Raw genomic sequence first — 18,250 nt, forward strand, 5'->3', positions numbered from 1 at the left:
TCCTCTGCTGCTATATGACACCTGAACGGGCAGCAAAGCCCGGACAACATCCCCCTCCCGTGCTGCTGATTGTCAGCTTGTTCAGAAGAGCACGGACTCTCCCTCTCCCCTGCTTCTGGATGACAGCATGGGCAGACTCCCCCCTCTCTCTCTCCCCTGTGTGTGCCTGAATAAATGACTATTGTTCTCTTTAGTGTAGCAAGCAGCAGTGACTATGTAGTGACTATGTACTGCTGGTTATAATGGGAAGTGTCCAAATACCTCTTTAACCTCTATTAATACTGTTATGCAAACGGTCTCTGGTGGAACTGCCTGGGCTGGTCCTATCTCCCTGACTCTCCCTCTTGGCCACTGGTTTATGTTCAGGATAATTGGATACTAGTGACAAACTTCTATTCCTGCTAGTTACTTTCCTAAGAAGTAACTGATATTGCATCTCTTTGGATACTTTGGAACTTATATAGCGCAGCAGATTCCGTTACAGTGTCTTATATAGCGCTGCAGATTCCGTTACAGTGTCTTATATAGCGCAGCAGATTCCGTTACAGCGTCTTATATAGCGCAGCAGATTCCGTTACAGTGTCTTATATAGCGCAGCAGATTCCGTTACAGTGTCTTATATAGCGCAGCAGATTCCGTTACAGTGTCTTATATAGCGCAGCAGATTCCGTTACAGCGTCTTATATAGCGCAGCAGATTTTGTTACAGCGTCTTATATAGCGCAGCAGATTCCGTTAGTGTCTTATATAGCGCAGCAGATTCCGTTACAGTGTCTTATATAGCGCAGCAGATTCCGTTACAGTGTCTTATATAGCGCAGCAGATTCCGTTACAGCGTCTTATATAGCGCAGCAGATTTCGTTACAGCGTCTTATATAGCGCAGCAGATTCCGTTAGTGTCTTATATAGCGCAGCAGATTTCGTTATATACTATATATACATATACCGCCATTCTCATTTTCTCAGAACAGTAATACCTGCAAGGTCTAGCACTGTTCAGGCCACTCCCTAGAGCCATCCCATCAGATAAATCTCATGGCACATCCAATTTGCGCCAGATAAATCATGTGATTAATCACATGTGATAAATCACATGTGATTTATCTGATGCAAATTGGATGTAAAAAATGGCACATCAAGTGTCAAATTGTATGTAGGCCTCCTGGGAAGCTGCCAGGGAAGTTCAGGGGAAATCAGATGCAATTTTCCAGGTCAGACAAATCTCATAGTGTATGGGGGCCTTAAGAGATAGATTATTCCTTTGTCGTTACATGTGATTCTTTCTTTGATGGGGTATTGTTTCCCTGTGGTGGTCGATGTAAAGTTGGTGGTCGGTTTTGTGCTCCGTTTTTTGTTTTGTGTGCATCCTGTGCAGTTTCCGCAGTAGTAGAAGCCTTTCACTGTGTCGGTGTTGTCAATGGTGGTCTGTTTACTTGCTGTGGGGGGGATGTAGCTGTGGACTAGTTTGTTCTTTAGGTTTGGTTCTCTTAGAAGCGGCCAGTGTTTCTTGATGATTTTTTGTATGTCGGTTGATTGTTCGGAGAAGTTTGTGATGAAGAGGGGTTCTGTTGTTTCTTTGCTGTAGTCTGTTTTTTTTTTTTTTTTTAACAACAGACAACACGAGAATACCAGCACCTCTTGACCAGCACGGGGAACCTGTAGATTCAAATCTACCGGGACGAGCAACAACATCCCCGCAAGGCAGCCCATCTCCGTTCCAGGACGCCCCCATCCACCTTCCTGCAGACCCCCTGTGCACCCCCACCTACACCGCCCAATACACCTCACATACAGAAATATACATCTGCAGTTATATGATTGCATTTATGAATCTGCATAGATGTGTTTGCATTTGTTAATCTGTACGTTTATCCTAATCCCCATTTCATTGTTTTATTTATTAGTAACAATATCCGTGGATACTAACACTGTATAAACCTATATGTGAAAGCATTTGGAATGCATACAATGTTCACATTTATTCATGAGTAAAGTTACAATATTCTTCAAAATAGACCAGAGTTTCCAGTCATCATTTGTTCATATACATCACACCAGCAAAAAGGACTATAGGGGCAGAGCGCGGCACCACTACCCTCTTCTGCGTCCTATAACATGAATGGAAGTGTTCAACTGTATTGTCCCATGTCAACTGCAAAGAAATGAAAATGAGCACGTTAAGAAAAATAAAATACACTCCAGCGCAACATAAGTTAAAATAACTTTGAAAGGCAAATACATGCAGTCTTATTTGGTCCAGTGACTTTATTTTCCCCTTCTGTTTACATGTGCTAAACGTGTATTAGAAATGAATGTTAAATGAAGCATTTTAATGCCAGTGTGTATCTAGCATTAGGCTTGATCACTCCTGCAAAAAATAAATCCTGTCAATACAAAACAAACGCAGAGAAGTGGTACTTTAACCCTTTTAACTGTGTTGGTAACGTTTAATGTTGGTTATAGAATTTTGAGTCTGGTATTTGGATGTTCTATATAATAAAAACTTGTAAAGTAAACGGTTATTTTTATTTTTACAAAGCACACTTCCGCTTATTTTGTGGCTAAATGTTATTTCCATTTTTTTCCTCTGGTCAAGTAACTTCCTATACAAGAACCTTGTGACAGGTCTGTTTGCAAGTTAATGTTTGACTACAGAACGGTTACAATTGTCATAAATCCTGTTTTAGGTTTGCACAGAACAGCAGATGAAAGAAGTTGGTTGTATAGGTTCTGACGGATTTAGCAAAATCTCAGTGGTAAGCCCAAAGCACAGAGAAGTCAGCGAATCAACAGAGAAGTGGTATAGATTAGGATTTATCGCCTGGCAGTAGATTTATATAATGTTAGTACAGTACCTAAAGACCGTAAACTGTTATACTGTAGTAATCACAGATATGACATAATCACTTCAGTATTCATTAGGAACTCTGTTACAAATCCTGTAGGTCAAAGTTCAATGTCGTGTAAAAAAATAAATCACGCAGAACTCTCTGTTTTACTCAAAAAAGGAGAGTGGGTGACACCACAAACAGGCTAAAAACAGAATTGGATGTATTTAAAAACAAAGGAGTGTGGGCAGTATGTTAGCAAAACTCAAACAATTAGTGTAAATTCATAGAAATTAGTTGTGCAACTATTCATATAATTACAAAATTCCAATAGTCCTAGACCGTACTATGCACACCTTAAAAAATGTACGCTACTTTGGGTCCACAATCGGTTAGTGTATATGGGCCTTTACTCCTAGTTGCCTGCCCTCACTTATTCTGCAGGAAGCTCCCGTTTCAGTTCTAAATCTCCTGCCGTCCTGCATTATACTTCTAATTTCCTGGATTCTTCAATTTCTGCCAGGGGTGCCTCTAGGAGTTTCTTTGCAAGGCAAGTGGGCAGAATGGCTAGAATATTCTAATAACCAGCTACATAGAGCTGAATTGGGTATGACTGTCCTATACGTGACTCCTCTGTTTACCTTCAACACTTTCACTGCACTGGGCAGCTTCTTCAAGAGGAAGAATGCAGTTGTAGTACCTTCGCAATGTGAAGAAATATCGAAAAGTTTTAGTGTATGAATACACAATTTTGAGGAGATCCCTTCACCGGCGCACACCAAGAGAGAGAGAAATGTTACGTCCCTATTGGGTGGGCAACGTTCCTCTTCTCCGCCTCCGAATCGGGGATAGGGTCACTTTTCCCGAATTACCCCTTAGCTTATTTCGGGCGCCTTTTTTCTTCTCCCTATGTAGAGAAAATTGCTTCCTCTGTGTTAACCGTAGGTTTGCAGACCAGGATAGAAGGCACAAAGATATCCAATAGTGAAGTAGGTTTTTAATAGGTAATCCAATATAAAAGCATGCAAAAAAGTGAAACACATATAACACACCAAACAATAATGGGCCAAATACTGGTGGGGTGCAGGTGGATAATTACCCTCTAGGTAGAGAACTGGGTTTAAGCAGCTCTCATCGATCGCATTAGGTATCCAAGTACTCTAAGTAGGTACCGGTACACCTTCGTTGAGATCCAGGGACACAGGTAAGGATATCCACGATGCTCTCCACACAGAACTTTCTGGGCCCCTCCGACGCGTTTCCACCTCTACTTAGAGTCCTTGGATACCTAATGCGATCGATGAGAGCTGCTTAAACCCAGTTCTCTACCTAGAGGGTAATTATCCACCTGCACCCCACCAGTATTTGGCCCATTATTGTTTGGTGTGTTATATGTGTTTCACTTTTTTGCATGCTTTTATATTGGATTACCTATTAAAAACCTACTTCACTATTGGATATCTTTGTGCCTTCTATCCTGGTCTGCAAACCTACGGTTAACACAGAGGAAGCAATTTTCTCTACATAGGGAGAAGAAAAAAGGCGCCCGAAATAAGCTAAGGGGTAATTCGGGAAAAGTGACCCTATCCCCGATTCGGAGGCGGAGAAGAGGAACGTTGCCCACCCAATAGGGACGTAACATTTCTCTATCTCTTGGTGTGCGCCGGTGAAGGGATCTCCTCAAAATTGTGTATTCATACACTAAAACTTCGAAATTTGTTGTGAGGTGTGGGGACACCTATGAGTTGATCCCATCTGTGGCTGCACAGACATTTGCGCAGATAAGTTGGAGGTTTTCACAAAAATTTTTCTTAATGTGAAGAAATAGGCATATCAAAGTCGCAACGGCTGTAGCTGTATGAGTCCTACAATGTGCCGATCCCAGAAACATTCTGATCGAACAAAGTGGTTATAGGACAGGGAGCTTGGGAACAAGAGAGAGCGTGCAGCGCACCATCTCCCGACCGCCTAATCTGTCTGATATAGGAATGTTTGAAGTGATATATTGGCTAATGCTCTTGCATAAACACTATGCAATTATTAGCCAATCAGCATATTCTAGGGGGGCGATTCATGGAATGACGCCATAGACACATTCTATTGTCCCCAATCGAGCCTGGCACTTAATTGGTAGATTCTGGTTACTGCGCATTAGGCCTGGTGTTTAGTAGTTGTAACCGGCATTCCCCAATTTTAGTGCCGACCACAGTGCTAAAATTGCATATGCTCTGAAGCCATAAACCGCATCACTGCACTATTTTAGTCAGAATTTGCAAGCACCTCACTAGAGGGAGTGAGCAGAAATACCCTAGTCTCTTTTGACATTAAACACCTCCTTTCTGGTGCTATTCATGTGAGACTGAAGTGAATGGTTTCCCATAATGCGTACACCACATTCGTTTAATGGATGCTTAAAGTGCCATTGTTAAGGGGGCATCAAAAACACTGAAAGAAGTGACCGAATGTCACTCCTATGGTGTTTCCTGCCCCTGCAGTCTTCCATTGTGGACCCCCAATGAACTCTATACAGCCAGTGTCAATAACACTGAACCGGTGCACGGGAATATCTCTGTCTAATATAACATAGCCAAACACCCAGCTTAATCAGCAACCGTTACCCAGGTCAGCAGGTTCAGTAACCCTGTTCCGGATTAGGTCATTGGAGCTAAATATAATATAGTGCAACTCCTTTCTGTAGGTTAGCAAAGCAAAACAAGTTAACAACAGTTCCCACAAGCGCAATGCAGCCTTGGAGAGAGATCCTCCTTGGTGTTACCTACACCCCAAAGCACGATATTGGGAAAAAAGGTGGTTGGAGGATGTCTCTGGTGGGCGCAAATAATACCCCTTTCAGACACAAAAAAAGACCCGGGAATTTCCCTGCTCTTGCCGTGTCGACCCGGGTTTTTCTTCTGTCTGAAAGGGTCAACACGGGTCTAAAGTTCCGGGACTTCGACCCAGGTATTTACCTGGGTTTTTCCCGGGTCTGTATTCCAAAAACCCGCCGGCTGTCTGAAAGGAAACTACCCGGGTTTTGGGGATTATTACACATTGTTAGGCACTGATTGGCTCTCCTGGTGGGGTGCTGGCTGATTGGTTGTGAGGATAGGCTTCTCTGATTAGCTGGGAGGGCATGGCAATGGAGCTGGCCTCTGAGGTCATTAGGGAGCTGAAAAAAGGATAGCATGGCCCACTGGTAGAAGCAAGAGGTGAGAGCTGCTGGCAGTGAGAGGGGAGGAGGATATCGGCAAACAGATGACTGGGACAGTCAAAGATGCCACTGTACTCAAACATTGCAAATATACTGACAGCCATGTGAGGTAACATGTACCTTCCAGTATATACAAACAATAAAACTTGTTTACAACATATCCTTGTGTCATGCCATGGTTAATGCAATGCAGTGAGCAGTCACCACCCACTTTTGATGACCTCATCTCTGTGTGCCTTTTAAAACTGTCCTATTCTTATGACACACAGAGTTTTGCAGGAAAAATCCGGCTTCTGTGTGAAAGGGGTTGACACGGAAAATACCCGGGTTTTTGCTCCTGTGTGAAAGGGGGTCAGCCCCTTGCTGCCTAGTTGTACCCGGGTTTTTGTATCCGGGAAATACCTGGGTTTTTGGGATTTTTCTGTCTGAAAGGGGTATAACAGTGTTAATAGTGAATAAATAAAAAATTGTTACAGTCCTTATAGGTGTTGATGCAGAGTCCTGTTCAATATAGTGGTTTCATGGTCAACTGTTTAGATGGTGATTTTTCTCACAACCGCATGTGCATAAAATTGAAAATAAATTAGAATTTTGTATGAGATAAGCATTAACAGACAAAAAAATGTGCATCCATAATTGTCTTATATGGTTTCAAAGGGATGGGCGTACCCAACTCACTCTTGAACAAGATTTCTTCAAGCATGTAAAGGTATCTTTACGTCAAGGTAGACAGAAGATCTGTAAGGCTTTTTCTTATCTTCTGGCTTTGTAAAAGTGCTCCCTAGTGTATAGTGATAAGAAAAAAGAAGGAAAATAACTATGTGTAGCTTGGTATTTAAAGTGTGGAAAATTCACTCACATTGAATTAAAACACCTATCTATTTTTTGTTTTAAATATAGTCCTAAATGGGCGTACCCCCAACTCGCTCCATAAGGTGATGTATGGGCATATAGCAGTTTCTTTAAGGGAACCTTGAAAGTAGGGGGCGTACCGTGACTTACTTTGCATCAAGGTTTCTTTACAGCCGACATGTGTCTCTCTTAATGTTATATACTCCTTTAGTCTCACAGTCCGGTGACATATAGGGCCTTATTCTAGTTCAATCTTTCTGACAAAATCCTTCTTAGATGGACAAAACCATGTGCATTGCAGGTGGGGCAGATGTAACTTGTGCAGAGAGAATTAGATTTGGGTGGGGTTTTACTTCAAAGTGAGATCTATATTGCAGTGTAAAAATAAAGCAGCCAGTATTTACCATGCACAGAAACAAAATAACTCACCCAAATCTAATTCTCTCTGCACATTTTACAGCTGCCCCCCTGCAGTGTACATGGTTTTGTCCATCTAAGAAGGATTTTGTTAGAAAGAGTGAACTAGAATAAGGCCCATATAGTGGAGGAGAGAAAGGAAAAACTCCAATGTGTGGTATCCGATGTTTTAAAGGGCACATACTATAGTACATCCAGATACAGTTTTACATCCCTTTTACAAATCCATATAGATTCAGGATAATGCCCAACTCACCACTGAACAGGTGGTAGGGTACTTGTGTGGAGAAGGGCATGGTATTGCGGACGTACCTCACTTACCCAATAAGGGGGTGAGGAAATGCATATAAGGGTATCTTTTTTTTTTTTTAAATCCTTTATAAATAATATTGGATGTACCAAACTCAGTATGTACACGTAGATTAGACTATATATAGTCTAGTCTAGTCTACTCATTCTGGTAGACTGTGCAATAAACAACACCTATTCTTGTTTGTCAATGCCTATTTCCTTATCTATTGCAATCTTGTGAGCAGGGCCCTCCTACCTTTTTAAATGCCTGTAAATACCCTTTTGTATTACTGTTTCCAATTGTAAAGCACAATGGAATTTGCTGCGCTATGTAAGAAATTGTTAGTAAATAAAACCCAAATGGTCCTGTGTTGATGTAAATACAAAAGTATTTTTTTTATGTTTTCCTGTATTGGGTGCGCCTAATACTTTTGAACAGGTGATTGCAGTAGCACCTATTTGCCTGTTTGTAATCGCTCTTGTAGTCACCTTGTGACAACGGATCTGCTGGTGTGATTGTTGATCTTCTGCTTCTCTAGGGGAAGATGTATTAAACCTGGTGATAAAGTGGAAGATAATAATGCACCAGACCATCAACTCCTAACTCATTTTTTTTCAACCACTGCTGATTGGCTATTACGTTATCAACTTCCACTTTATCACTTCATCCTTAATAAATCAGTCCCCTAGACTGATCTTTTACTAATATATATTGGGGTAGTATAAATTAGCATACGTATTAACAAACATTCCTACTAGCAATATGGCCCTTTTTTTTTTTTTTTTTTTTTTTTTAAAGCAGAGATGATTATAAAATGGATTCAGTGCTAAAACTATCTGGTTTTAGCAGATTAGTAATTTTAAGGGGCTAGTTTGACATTTTATTTTATTTTTGTATTGTATTTCAAAAAGTAAATTTTACATAAAAATATGTTGATCCAAATTTGTACCATTTTACAGACTGGTCGTGACTTCCAGGTGACAATGTCGTCTGATGGACTTTCGGCCAAGGCCTTAAAGGTACTGTATTTAGTTTACCCATCACACTACATCTTTATTGACACCCCTTTCCCACCCATCCAAGTATAAGGCTACATGTGTGACCTTTTATTACTTAATATTTTCACATCTGAGTGTGTTTTGGTGATCCATACAATAGCAAACTTAATGTGTTCGCTAATATATTGGGGCAATCACTTTGCTGGCTTATGCAATGTGTGTGGGACTGTATTCATTTACAGTAACCTCTTTGATCTTAGTGAATTAAATGGTGGGATATTTTTGAATAAAGGCCCAGTCCACAAAATGGCTGCCAAAACTGTAGACGATACGCAAGATAATGATATAGTTAATGATATATTGTGCATGTCATCTAGTGTGTACACACTATTGTTAACCATGTGCTCTCCCACGGGTCGTTAATGATGTCCTCAGTTGTTTGAACATACATTCATATGTTGACTATATCGTCCATGACTGCGTGTTATGAGTGGGGGCCAGGTTACTTCACTGAATGATATCGTTCAATGTGTATGCACTAGATCGTTTTAACAATATGGCTCATGGGACATAATACATAGGGCCAGATGTATCGCACTTCAAAAGTGATAAAATGGAGAGTGATAAACAACCAGCCAATCAGCTCTTACCTGTTATTTTGCAAACCCAGCCTGTAACATTGCAGGTAGGAGCCCGATGGCTGGTTATCACTCTCCATTTTACCAGTGTGTGTGCTTTAGGCTACTTGACCATGATTTAAATAATGTTTTGTTCTTGCGTAAATCATGTGTATGACTTAAGGCCGAAATACACTGGGCCGTACAGTACACACAGCTTAAAAGCCACCCAGTGCGTACGTGGCAGCGATGAGCGCTAATGCACTCAGCTGGTCAGACCACTTATCTGCTGGTATTACCAGCAGAGTAGATGGCATTCCATAGCATCCTGCTATGCAAAGCCGCCCACCCAGGGGAAAATCGCTGAAATGGGCGAAAACAGTCCAGCAATTTTTTTTTTATTCCCCCCCCCCCACCACCTCATCAAGCCTATTGAAAATATGATATAAATCAGTTCATTAAAATAAAATACAGTCTACACACCACTTACTAACCTGCATCATTCTTTGGGGGTTATTCAATTAGGTATGAGTTTACAAAAGCATTAAACTCGCACACTTTGCCTATTACTAACACACTTCACCTTCATGAGTTCACCTGAGATTCGCACAATTCAATTAGAAATGGCAAATTCCACTACTCTTGCAAATTTTGTTCAAATGGTGAACAGCGAAAAGAGCATGAAAAAGTGGACCCCAAGAAAGCGACAACTCTGCAGAGTCCACTTCAGAAGACTGTTAGTGGGCATGCAGAAAGCATTGTACACTTTGAAAGGTGTCAATTGGCTGATTTGTTCATTTTCTGAATAAGTAAAATAATGTAGAATGCTTAAGCGTTTCATATTATTACAAAGGATTATAATGAACAATGCAAAAAATAAAAAAACAGAAAAAGGGTGATTTGGAGTTAATTTGATGCCACTTAAAGAAAAAAACCTATACAAATTATGTTTAAAAAATGGTTATATTTGGGGTGCAAAAATTAACTAAACTAGCGTAAAAAAATGACATGTAATTATTTTCCCATTTTAGCTGATTGCAGACTTGTAAATGCCTGATGTTTTCCCCTTTTTATTTTTTTTAACAATGTGTGTTTGTGTGTACATGTGGTAGGGAATATAGATTGTAAGCTCCACTGGGGCAGGGACTGATGTGAATGTTCAAATATTCTCTGCGGAATATGTATGCGTTCTATAAGAAACTGTTAATAAATAGTATGTTTTGGGCAGTGGGAGGAAACTTAAGCAATCCCACAAAGACATGGGAGAACTTGAATTAGATACTTATAGACCCAGTGTTTCAATGCAGCAATGCTAACTACTGTGCTACTGCAATATGTCTGATTTTCTACATTATATATGTTGTATTAAAGTTTTTTTCAGTTATTTATGTCGCTTTTTGAGTGTATTTATTGTATTACAATTGATGCTGATTACAGAAACTACAGATTTGCACAAAACTTTTCAATACATTTTCAGTGATAGCTATTGTTTTTTCTTTCATAGGTGAAAAGAGAGATGGGGGAGAATACACCAATGCTTTCAGATGATGAATTAATGTCTATGTCTGTGCGGGAGCTAAACCACCACTTACGTGGGTTATCCAAGGAGGAAGTAGTACGGCTAAAACAGAGGAGAAGGACCCTGAAGAATAGGGGCTACGCTGCCAGCTGCCGTGTCAAACGTGTGTCGCAGAAGGAGGAACTAGAAAAACAGAAGAATGACCTACAGCAGGAAGTTGAGAAGCTGGCACAGGAGAATTCCACCATAAAACTGGAGCTGGACGCACTAAGAGCCAAGTATGAGGCCCTTCAAAACTTTGCTCACTCTGTGGCCAGAGGGCCTGTCACTCCAGCGAAGGTAGCTGCCACCAGCGTAATCACCATTGTGAAATCTTCTGGGAACTCCTACTCTTAACAAAGGCAAAAAAACATTGCTTGTGCACCCAAATCCCATCTCGCCTCATCAACAAAATACGCATCAGATAGCAGTCTCCCAAAGATTTGGCTAGGCATAAGCATGAGGAGCCTTCAGCTTGTCCTCAAACCTTTGCTACTATTCGATCCAGTCATTTCCAACAAAACAAGATGTCCGTGTATTGCGTTAAAGGGTGCAGTTAACGATTTACCCCAAATTGCGGGATTCCTAGTTCACAATGCCCAAATAGGAGACCAGCTGGAAGGAACATGACATTTCAGTCTTGAAGACCATCATCTCTCGGAAATGTTTGAATTAGGAAGAGCAATGCTTTGGGGTTTTTTCGTTTTTTTTTTTCTTTCTTTCTTAAAGTAAACCTGTCACACACAATATTTTCATTATAAGGTTGTATCAGATTCTGCATTATATGTTGTGCTGGTTCAATAGCTAGCTAATGGAAAATGTTATCATTTCTCTTTTTGCGGAATATGCTAATTAAGGAAATAACATTTGGTCTCTTACGGGAAATATATTAGTCCGACCTAATAGAGATGGAGAAAATGTTGTTATATACAGAAAATTAAGTTACTATTTCATGATTTAATTTATTTTCACAATATTTATTATAATTTTAAAATGGTGATAAATTATATACATGACAGGTTCACTTTAAAAAAAAAAATGTATACATGTTCTATTTTTATTAACGAAGAATGTGCTCCCATATTCTGCAGATAACCTATATATGAGGTATAGTGGAGACTTTATAGATATCTAAATACATAGGCCTCTGTGTGCCCTTATGGAGTGTGGCTCCAGTTGTCTAGTCCTGTTTTAGGGTTGTGGCCCTGGGATTTACTTGGTGTTTGTGAAAGTTGGGGAAAAGCGAATGTCTATGAAGGTTAAAGATAATGTGAAACTTGAAAATAAGAAGTAATAGACTAGCCATCGAAGGAAGAAGACGAAGTTGTAGATTAGTCAAAGAAAGGAGGAGGAGAAGGCAATGTTGGAAGAAAGGATGTTAATGTGTTGAGAAGAAAGTTAAGAAGAAAGTTCTGTAATGTAAATGATCACTAATGAGTTCAAAATTCTCTCCATGTGACTGTGTACTGTGTGTAGGGTAATTATCACCCAATATTAACAGGGTGGAATGTAACCCCACCTGGCGCAGTTCTAGAAAGTCAGTCTACCCCTATACACAGGCCTACACCGCTCTGTGATGAGGTTACTTGACATGTAATCTATGGCAGGTGTTTGGGAGCTTTTACTTGAACTTTTTGGACCTCTCTCTGCCCAGCAAAATTAGACTACAATCTGGTCATATAACTTGCTAATTGTGTACTAGTTTTGAAGAAACCTGTACTGTTCATAAAGTTATAGTGAATATATTTATCACATAGGTGGGTATTTATCGAAGCATGGATAGAGATAAAGTATAGAGATCATTTTGGTACTAGCAAGCTATTTAAAGGATGTTTGGTTAAACAATGCAGGCAATAGAAACCGTGAAAGAAGGGAATAGTAGGAAAAACATATGAATATTATGCTGATTTATTAATGCAAGGAAAGGGAACCTCTAAATCCTTCCGGGCCTCGAACACTGGATACATTCTCCATCAGGAACCCAAATCTTTATTTATATTATAAAAATGTAAGTTAGCTTGGTCATGTGTAACTGCCAGTATCCTGGCAAAGGAAGTCATTCTGATGCATATCGATACTGGTGCAAGGTACTTTTAATGTGTCTTACAGACATCACTATAATATATTACTGTAATGTTTTTGAAGCTAATGTGGCCAGTTTGGGCATATGACAAGTACCCCACTTCCATCTGTACTATTACTTATGGTGAGATGGGTCTGCTCCTCTTTTCTGGAGAAACTCTAAAAATATTTTTATTAGCTGCTTTCAAACAAAAAAAATATCAATTCAACAAACCGTGGGATAGAGAATTTGCATTGCTGGGGCGAGGATGATGAAACCGGCCTTAATATCCCTGGCTATGTGTCTCAGATTATCCCTTTTGCCCTCATTTGTTTTCTTATTTATGTTTGAGACGTTTATTTTTCTGCATATTTATATATTTTTATTTTAAAGATTTTAGGGTAAATGGTGGGAAATGCTTATTTTAAATGTTTGTTTTTGTCTTGTTTTTTTTCTTTAATGGTTATTGACAAAAAATAGAATTTCTACTTGAGTCTAGAATTAGCTGGATTCTGAAATTACAATTAAGTGACAAACTTAAGACTCGAAACTTTGGAACAACAAAATGACAACCCTTATTTATATCTTTATATTATTATTTAACAGATCTAATCTATTGTTAACTGGGCTAGGGAACCTCTTGTTATAGCAAAACATTGAGCCACAGTTTGCCTCAGCTGGCCTACATTCCTTTGTGGTGTTATTTAATCAGTCATACTAGTTGCATAGCATTTAGCTTTCTGGCTTGCATCATTGTTTTTATTTTTTGTAATCAAGGCCTTTATATATGCCAGATCAAGTTGGCTCATATCTACTGCCTTTGGATATGACAATGCTCAGCTCTGCCAAATTGTATTCATAGAACCCATAAATTTCGTATACAGAAGTAAACCATATGAAAAAGGTTAGTAGATATATCTATTAACATGGCTGAAAAACACAGAATGAAGCCAAAGCATTACAGATATTATTGTAAAAAACACATACCATTCGTTATTATTATTTGGAAAACCATAAGCCAACTGAAGTAAACGCTGTCCATGTTATGAGGATTCAAGTATATTTTGTGTGTGTATGTGTTTGTATGTATATATGCGCAGAAGTTATATATGGCAGTGATTTCAGCAATGCCACTTTGTACCATTTATACACCTAAATGAATCATTCTTCAGTCCAGATCCAGTACGGAAGCAAACACAATATTTATTTCAAGGTGTGTATGTTTGGAAATTTAAGTGGTTTTATATTGATGATGTGACGATATATCAAACCAACTGTAAACTATACAGTGTGAATTTTCCTTGAGTTAAACATTATATTTGAAGTTTGCATTTATCATTATGATAGATGTACAGCAGATTATAGTAGACAACATTTCTATTCCTCCTTTACATAACCAAGCTGGAAGCCATGGATCCTAAAATTAAACCCCAATCTAGAAAAAATATTAAAAACTGTTAAATATTAAAGCACAGTAAAAGCCATGCTAAGGAAGTTAAAAATTATAAGCATCACATATACCCCTTTTCCACTAGCAGAAATAACCCTGTAATCTCCGTGGGGAAGCACATCTACCCGGGTTTTTCTGCTAGTGGAAATGCTCCCTGTCAAATAACCCGGTTTGGATTCCCCGGCAATCCTACCCAGGGTAATGACCAGGGTAGCACCTGGTTTGCACCTGGGTTTAGGGTTAGTGGAAACGCTCCCAACCCGGTATACTGTATTTGAAAAACAGAGATGATTGGAGCTTCTGGGGTAGTTTTATGTGCATTTTGTACACGTGTATGTGCACTTTTTATATGTTTAGGTACACCAATGGCTCAGGTATACTGCAAACCACAGTTTTCACAATTGCATATTTAGGACTAAAATAAAAGCAAAACTTTTTCAAATAAATATTTCTGGTCTATTCTTTAATCAGAAAATGTTTTGTTTAATGGTGGCCCTGTTTTATGACCTCCCCTTTGGTAAAGCTCTTTTAAAAAGGCCTTTTCTTATGTAATCTATAGGAAAAAACAGGCCTTACCTGGGTTAAGTGTAAACGGGGCTGATCCAGCAATTTACCGGGTAGCACTGTAGTAGAAATGTGTCTTAAACCCAGGTCCAACCCGGTATCGATCTGGGTACGAATTATTGTCTGACCCAGGTTGCTAGTGGAAAAGGAGACAAACATATAGCGAACGCTTAAGGAGCCCATATACTCTCCGATCCCGGCGGTGCCATGTGTGCTTTGAGGTGCACGCTCCCGCAGCACCTCATCGCACAGTACAAAAAGTATGTGCTGCACATACTTTTTGTACTTGCTTTTCATGGCATTGCATGCAATGTGATGTGATTGATGATATTTTAGCCCAGAACGCACGCCGGGATCGGAGCGTGTATGGGCAACTTTTAGCCTTTTCATATTCATCTGTGTGATATCTGCTGTATCACCTAGCTGGAGATAGTAAGCTGTCATACCAAACATTCAGTTCAAGGAAAAATGGATGCATAGAGCAGCCCCCGATGCTCAGGAGCGGTCAGCCCCAGGTAAAGTTAATTTAATTTCTTGCCCTACTTGTTTATTGTAAAAATGTAAATAACATCAGTATGTATGTACTGGTGCCATTTTATTTGGATTCTCTGGCTTACAGTTTGGTTATTATACTTAATTACATGATAAACACCCACACTCCACATTCAATAGTTATGAGGTGAGCAGGTGTGTTATTTTATGTCTGTAACATTTTGTCATTCAGAGTTTATCGCAAATCCCTTTTTTTTCAAATGGGCAAATACACGTGCACTGCAAGTTGGGCAAATGTAACATGTTTGCAGAGTGTTTTTGATGAGGTTTTTTTTTGTTTGTTTTTGTGCAGGTTAAATACTGACTGCTTTATTTTTACTAAAGGTGTGCAGTTCGGCTTTACTCGGTTATTTTTGCTAAATGTAATGCAATTTTGAATTTTATCTGGATTTTTCTTATTGTCTATCCAAAACTGATAGCTGATAGCCAATAAGATGCCATTTTGATATCCGATTAAATCCAAACTGAAATTTAGATTTGAGTTTGAACGCACCCCACTCAAATCTAACTCTCTCTGCACATGTTACATTTGCCGCACCTGCAGGCAGTATGGTATTGACCATTTGAGAAAGATTTGGCTTTTGCGATGAACTCTGAATCCGGCTCATTGTGTGTAAGGGAAGTCCTTTTTGTCCAAAACTGCACATTCAGTTTTTGAGCTTTCTAGAATCTAAATAAGATTAGTGACATGGCATTTCATGGATTATTTTAGGTTTGGATCTGAAATGTCAAATACAAAAACAAACACTTAAATATGTCACTTTGTCTGATCCTATCCAAGTCCAGCATTGGTCTCTTTGGTCATTTGTGGGATTTCAGTTGCACAACCTCTAGAGACATGGGTTGCCAAAGCCTGCACTTAATAGAACCACAGTTGTGAAAACTATGCAGCTGAAACTATCATGGCCACAATTCAGACTATACTGCAACTGGTAAAAGAAAAGTGTTCTGATCATAAGTAAAAGAGTCTATTATTTATTTGCCCCTTTTAAAAAATCCTTATAATACCACAGGGTATATCTTCTGCACAAAAATTATATGTATTACTTCATGTATGTCACCATTTTATAAAACTACGCTCGTTCGAACACCATTTTGACTTTTTTTATTTTATATTTTAAGTTGGCATTATAAATGGGGAGCACTGTGTGTGTGTGTGTGTGTGTGTGTGTGTGTGTACATTTCTCAGTCTTAGGTATTCCAGAAATAAATGTATATTTTATTTTGATTTCCACTGGAAACAATTGTTTTTCCTGTGTTTGATGATTAGACTACTTGAGAAAAAGAATCTTGAATTATCTGTTTCCTAAAAGACTACTAACTCAGCCGAGAGTTATTGATGTTCCATTTTGTTTCAGACAGTCTAAAAAGTGTTACTCACGTTCTCAGTACTGAAGAATGAATAAAGATACTTTTTAAACACCAGAGGAATATAGAGTCCATTGCCAGGATAGAGCAGATGCTGTGTTGCCTTACACTCAAGGAATAGTCTGCCTCACCCAGTACTGCAATTGATCATGCATCACTGCTTTTATATCCTGACTTCCAAAAGTGGCCTTCATGGCAGGAGAAAGGTTAATTTATGATTAGTTTCATCATTCTTTAGTCAGTTGATCTCTTCTCTGGCAATGGGCCATCATCCCCTTTTGGTTTTCAAGGACTTAGTTCTTTTGTTCATCCTTTCGTCAGCTGAGGTGTGTGGCCTATTCAGATGTAAAATCTGTGTGTTCGTCAGATACAAGTGCACAGTACTTATTCTTCATTACAAGTCTCATGTATTGAACATTTTCATATATCTAATATATGTGTGTGTATATAAATATAGTGACTGGTATTTATTTTTCTGAAGCATTTTAAAGTCCCTTTATAAGTGTATTTTATATTGTTCGAATAAAGCATTTTTTTCACGTAAGTGCTGTGTTGGCCTTTGCAACTTTTTGACTTTGTACTATTGTGCTTTTTAATCATTTTCTGAATAAATGTAGTTTACCAGTAAACAATTTATCATCTAATTGCTGCGTTTAATACTTGAGAGCACATGTGACATTGGGGTTTTTCACTTGGCAATAGAAAATATTTACAGATATTTAATTTTAGCTTTTAATGGGATGCCTCTAGTCAAGGGTGTAGCTCTCATAGATACAGGGAGGTACATAGGGGCCTTTACAAACTTTTATGTTGGGGCCTGCAATATATCTAGTTATTCATCTGGACATGCTCATTGTAATGTAGTAAAAATAAAATGGAGGGCATTCTAATGTTCCATTATATGAAGTGATGATGGTGTGGTGTGGCACAATATGAAGTGGGAGCACTGTAGTGTGACATAATATGAACTGGGACACTGCATGTCATAGGAGGGTATCCAATTAGCTACAGTAACTTTATTTGTGATTGTGTTTAAAGTTATCTATTGTCCGAAAAATGATTATTGTGGGTATGTACACCACGTTTTATCGGGAAGCGGTCATCTATTAGAATGAACTTAGGTCTACAGTCATTAGGTCGACTGGCAGGAAGGTCGACCTGACTTAAGGTCGACATGGGCCAAGGTCGACATGACTTAAGGTCGAATTTGCATAAAGGTCGACATGAGTAGGGTCAATTGGTCAAAAGGTCGACATGGGTTTTTCACTGTTTTTTGAGCCGACATGTGCCGACAGGCGGTATTTCATGCCCTACCATCCACTAGGGCGTGGAGGAGGTTATTAAAGCTGTGGCGAGCAAAGCGAGCCACCGTGCCCGAAGCATTGCGAGCGATGCGAGGGTCCGATTCTCATTGCCAACTGTGTCGACATTCGGGTAAAAAAAACCTGTGAAAACCCCATGTCGACCTTATGACCAGTCGAC

General features: G+C 39.2%; 1 protein-coding gene across 5 annotated transcripts in view; it reads left to right on the forward strand.

Moving 5' to 3' along the window:
* MAFF (MAF bZIP transcription factor F) overlaps positions 1-17,312 on the forward strand; it is a 34,856-nt gene extending 17,544 nt beyond the window's left edge. For all 5 annotated transcript variants that reach the window (XM_083156474.1, XM_083156473.1, XM_083156472.1 and 2 more), the window contains exons 2-3: positions 8,559-8,618; positions 10,719-17,312. In XM_083156474.1, coding sequence (XP_083012600.1) covers positions 8,583-8,618; positions 10,719-11,129 — 447 coding nt within the window. In that variant the 5' untranslated portion in view covers positions 8,559-8,582 and the 3' untranslated portion in view covers positions 11,130-17,312. The remainder of the gene's footprint in view (positions 1-8,558; positions 8,619-10,718) is intronic.
* The last annotated feature ends 938 nt before the right edge of the window (positions 17,313-18,250 follow it).

This window comes from Crinia signifera, chromosome 8, assembly GCF_055691185.1.
Source record: "Crinia signifera chromosome 8, ASM5569118v1, whole genome shotgun sequence".
In the NCBI taxonomy this organism is placed as follows: domain Eukaryota; kingdom Metazoa; phylum Chordata; class Amphibia; order Anura; family Myobatrachidae; genus Crinia; species Crinia signifera.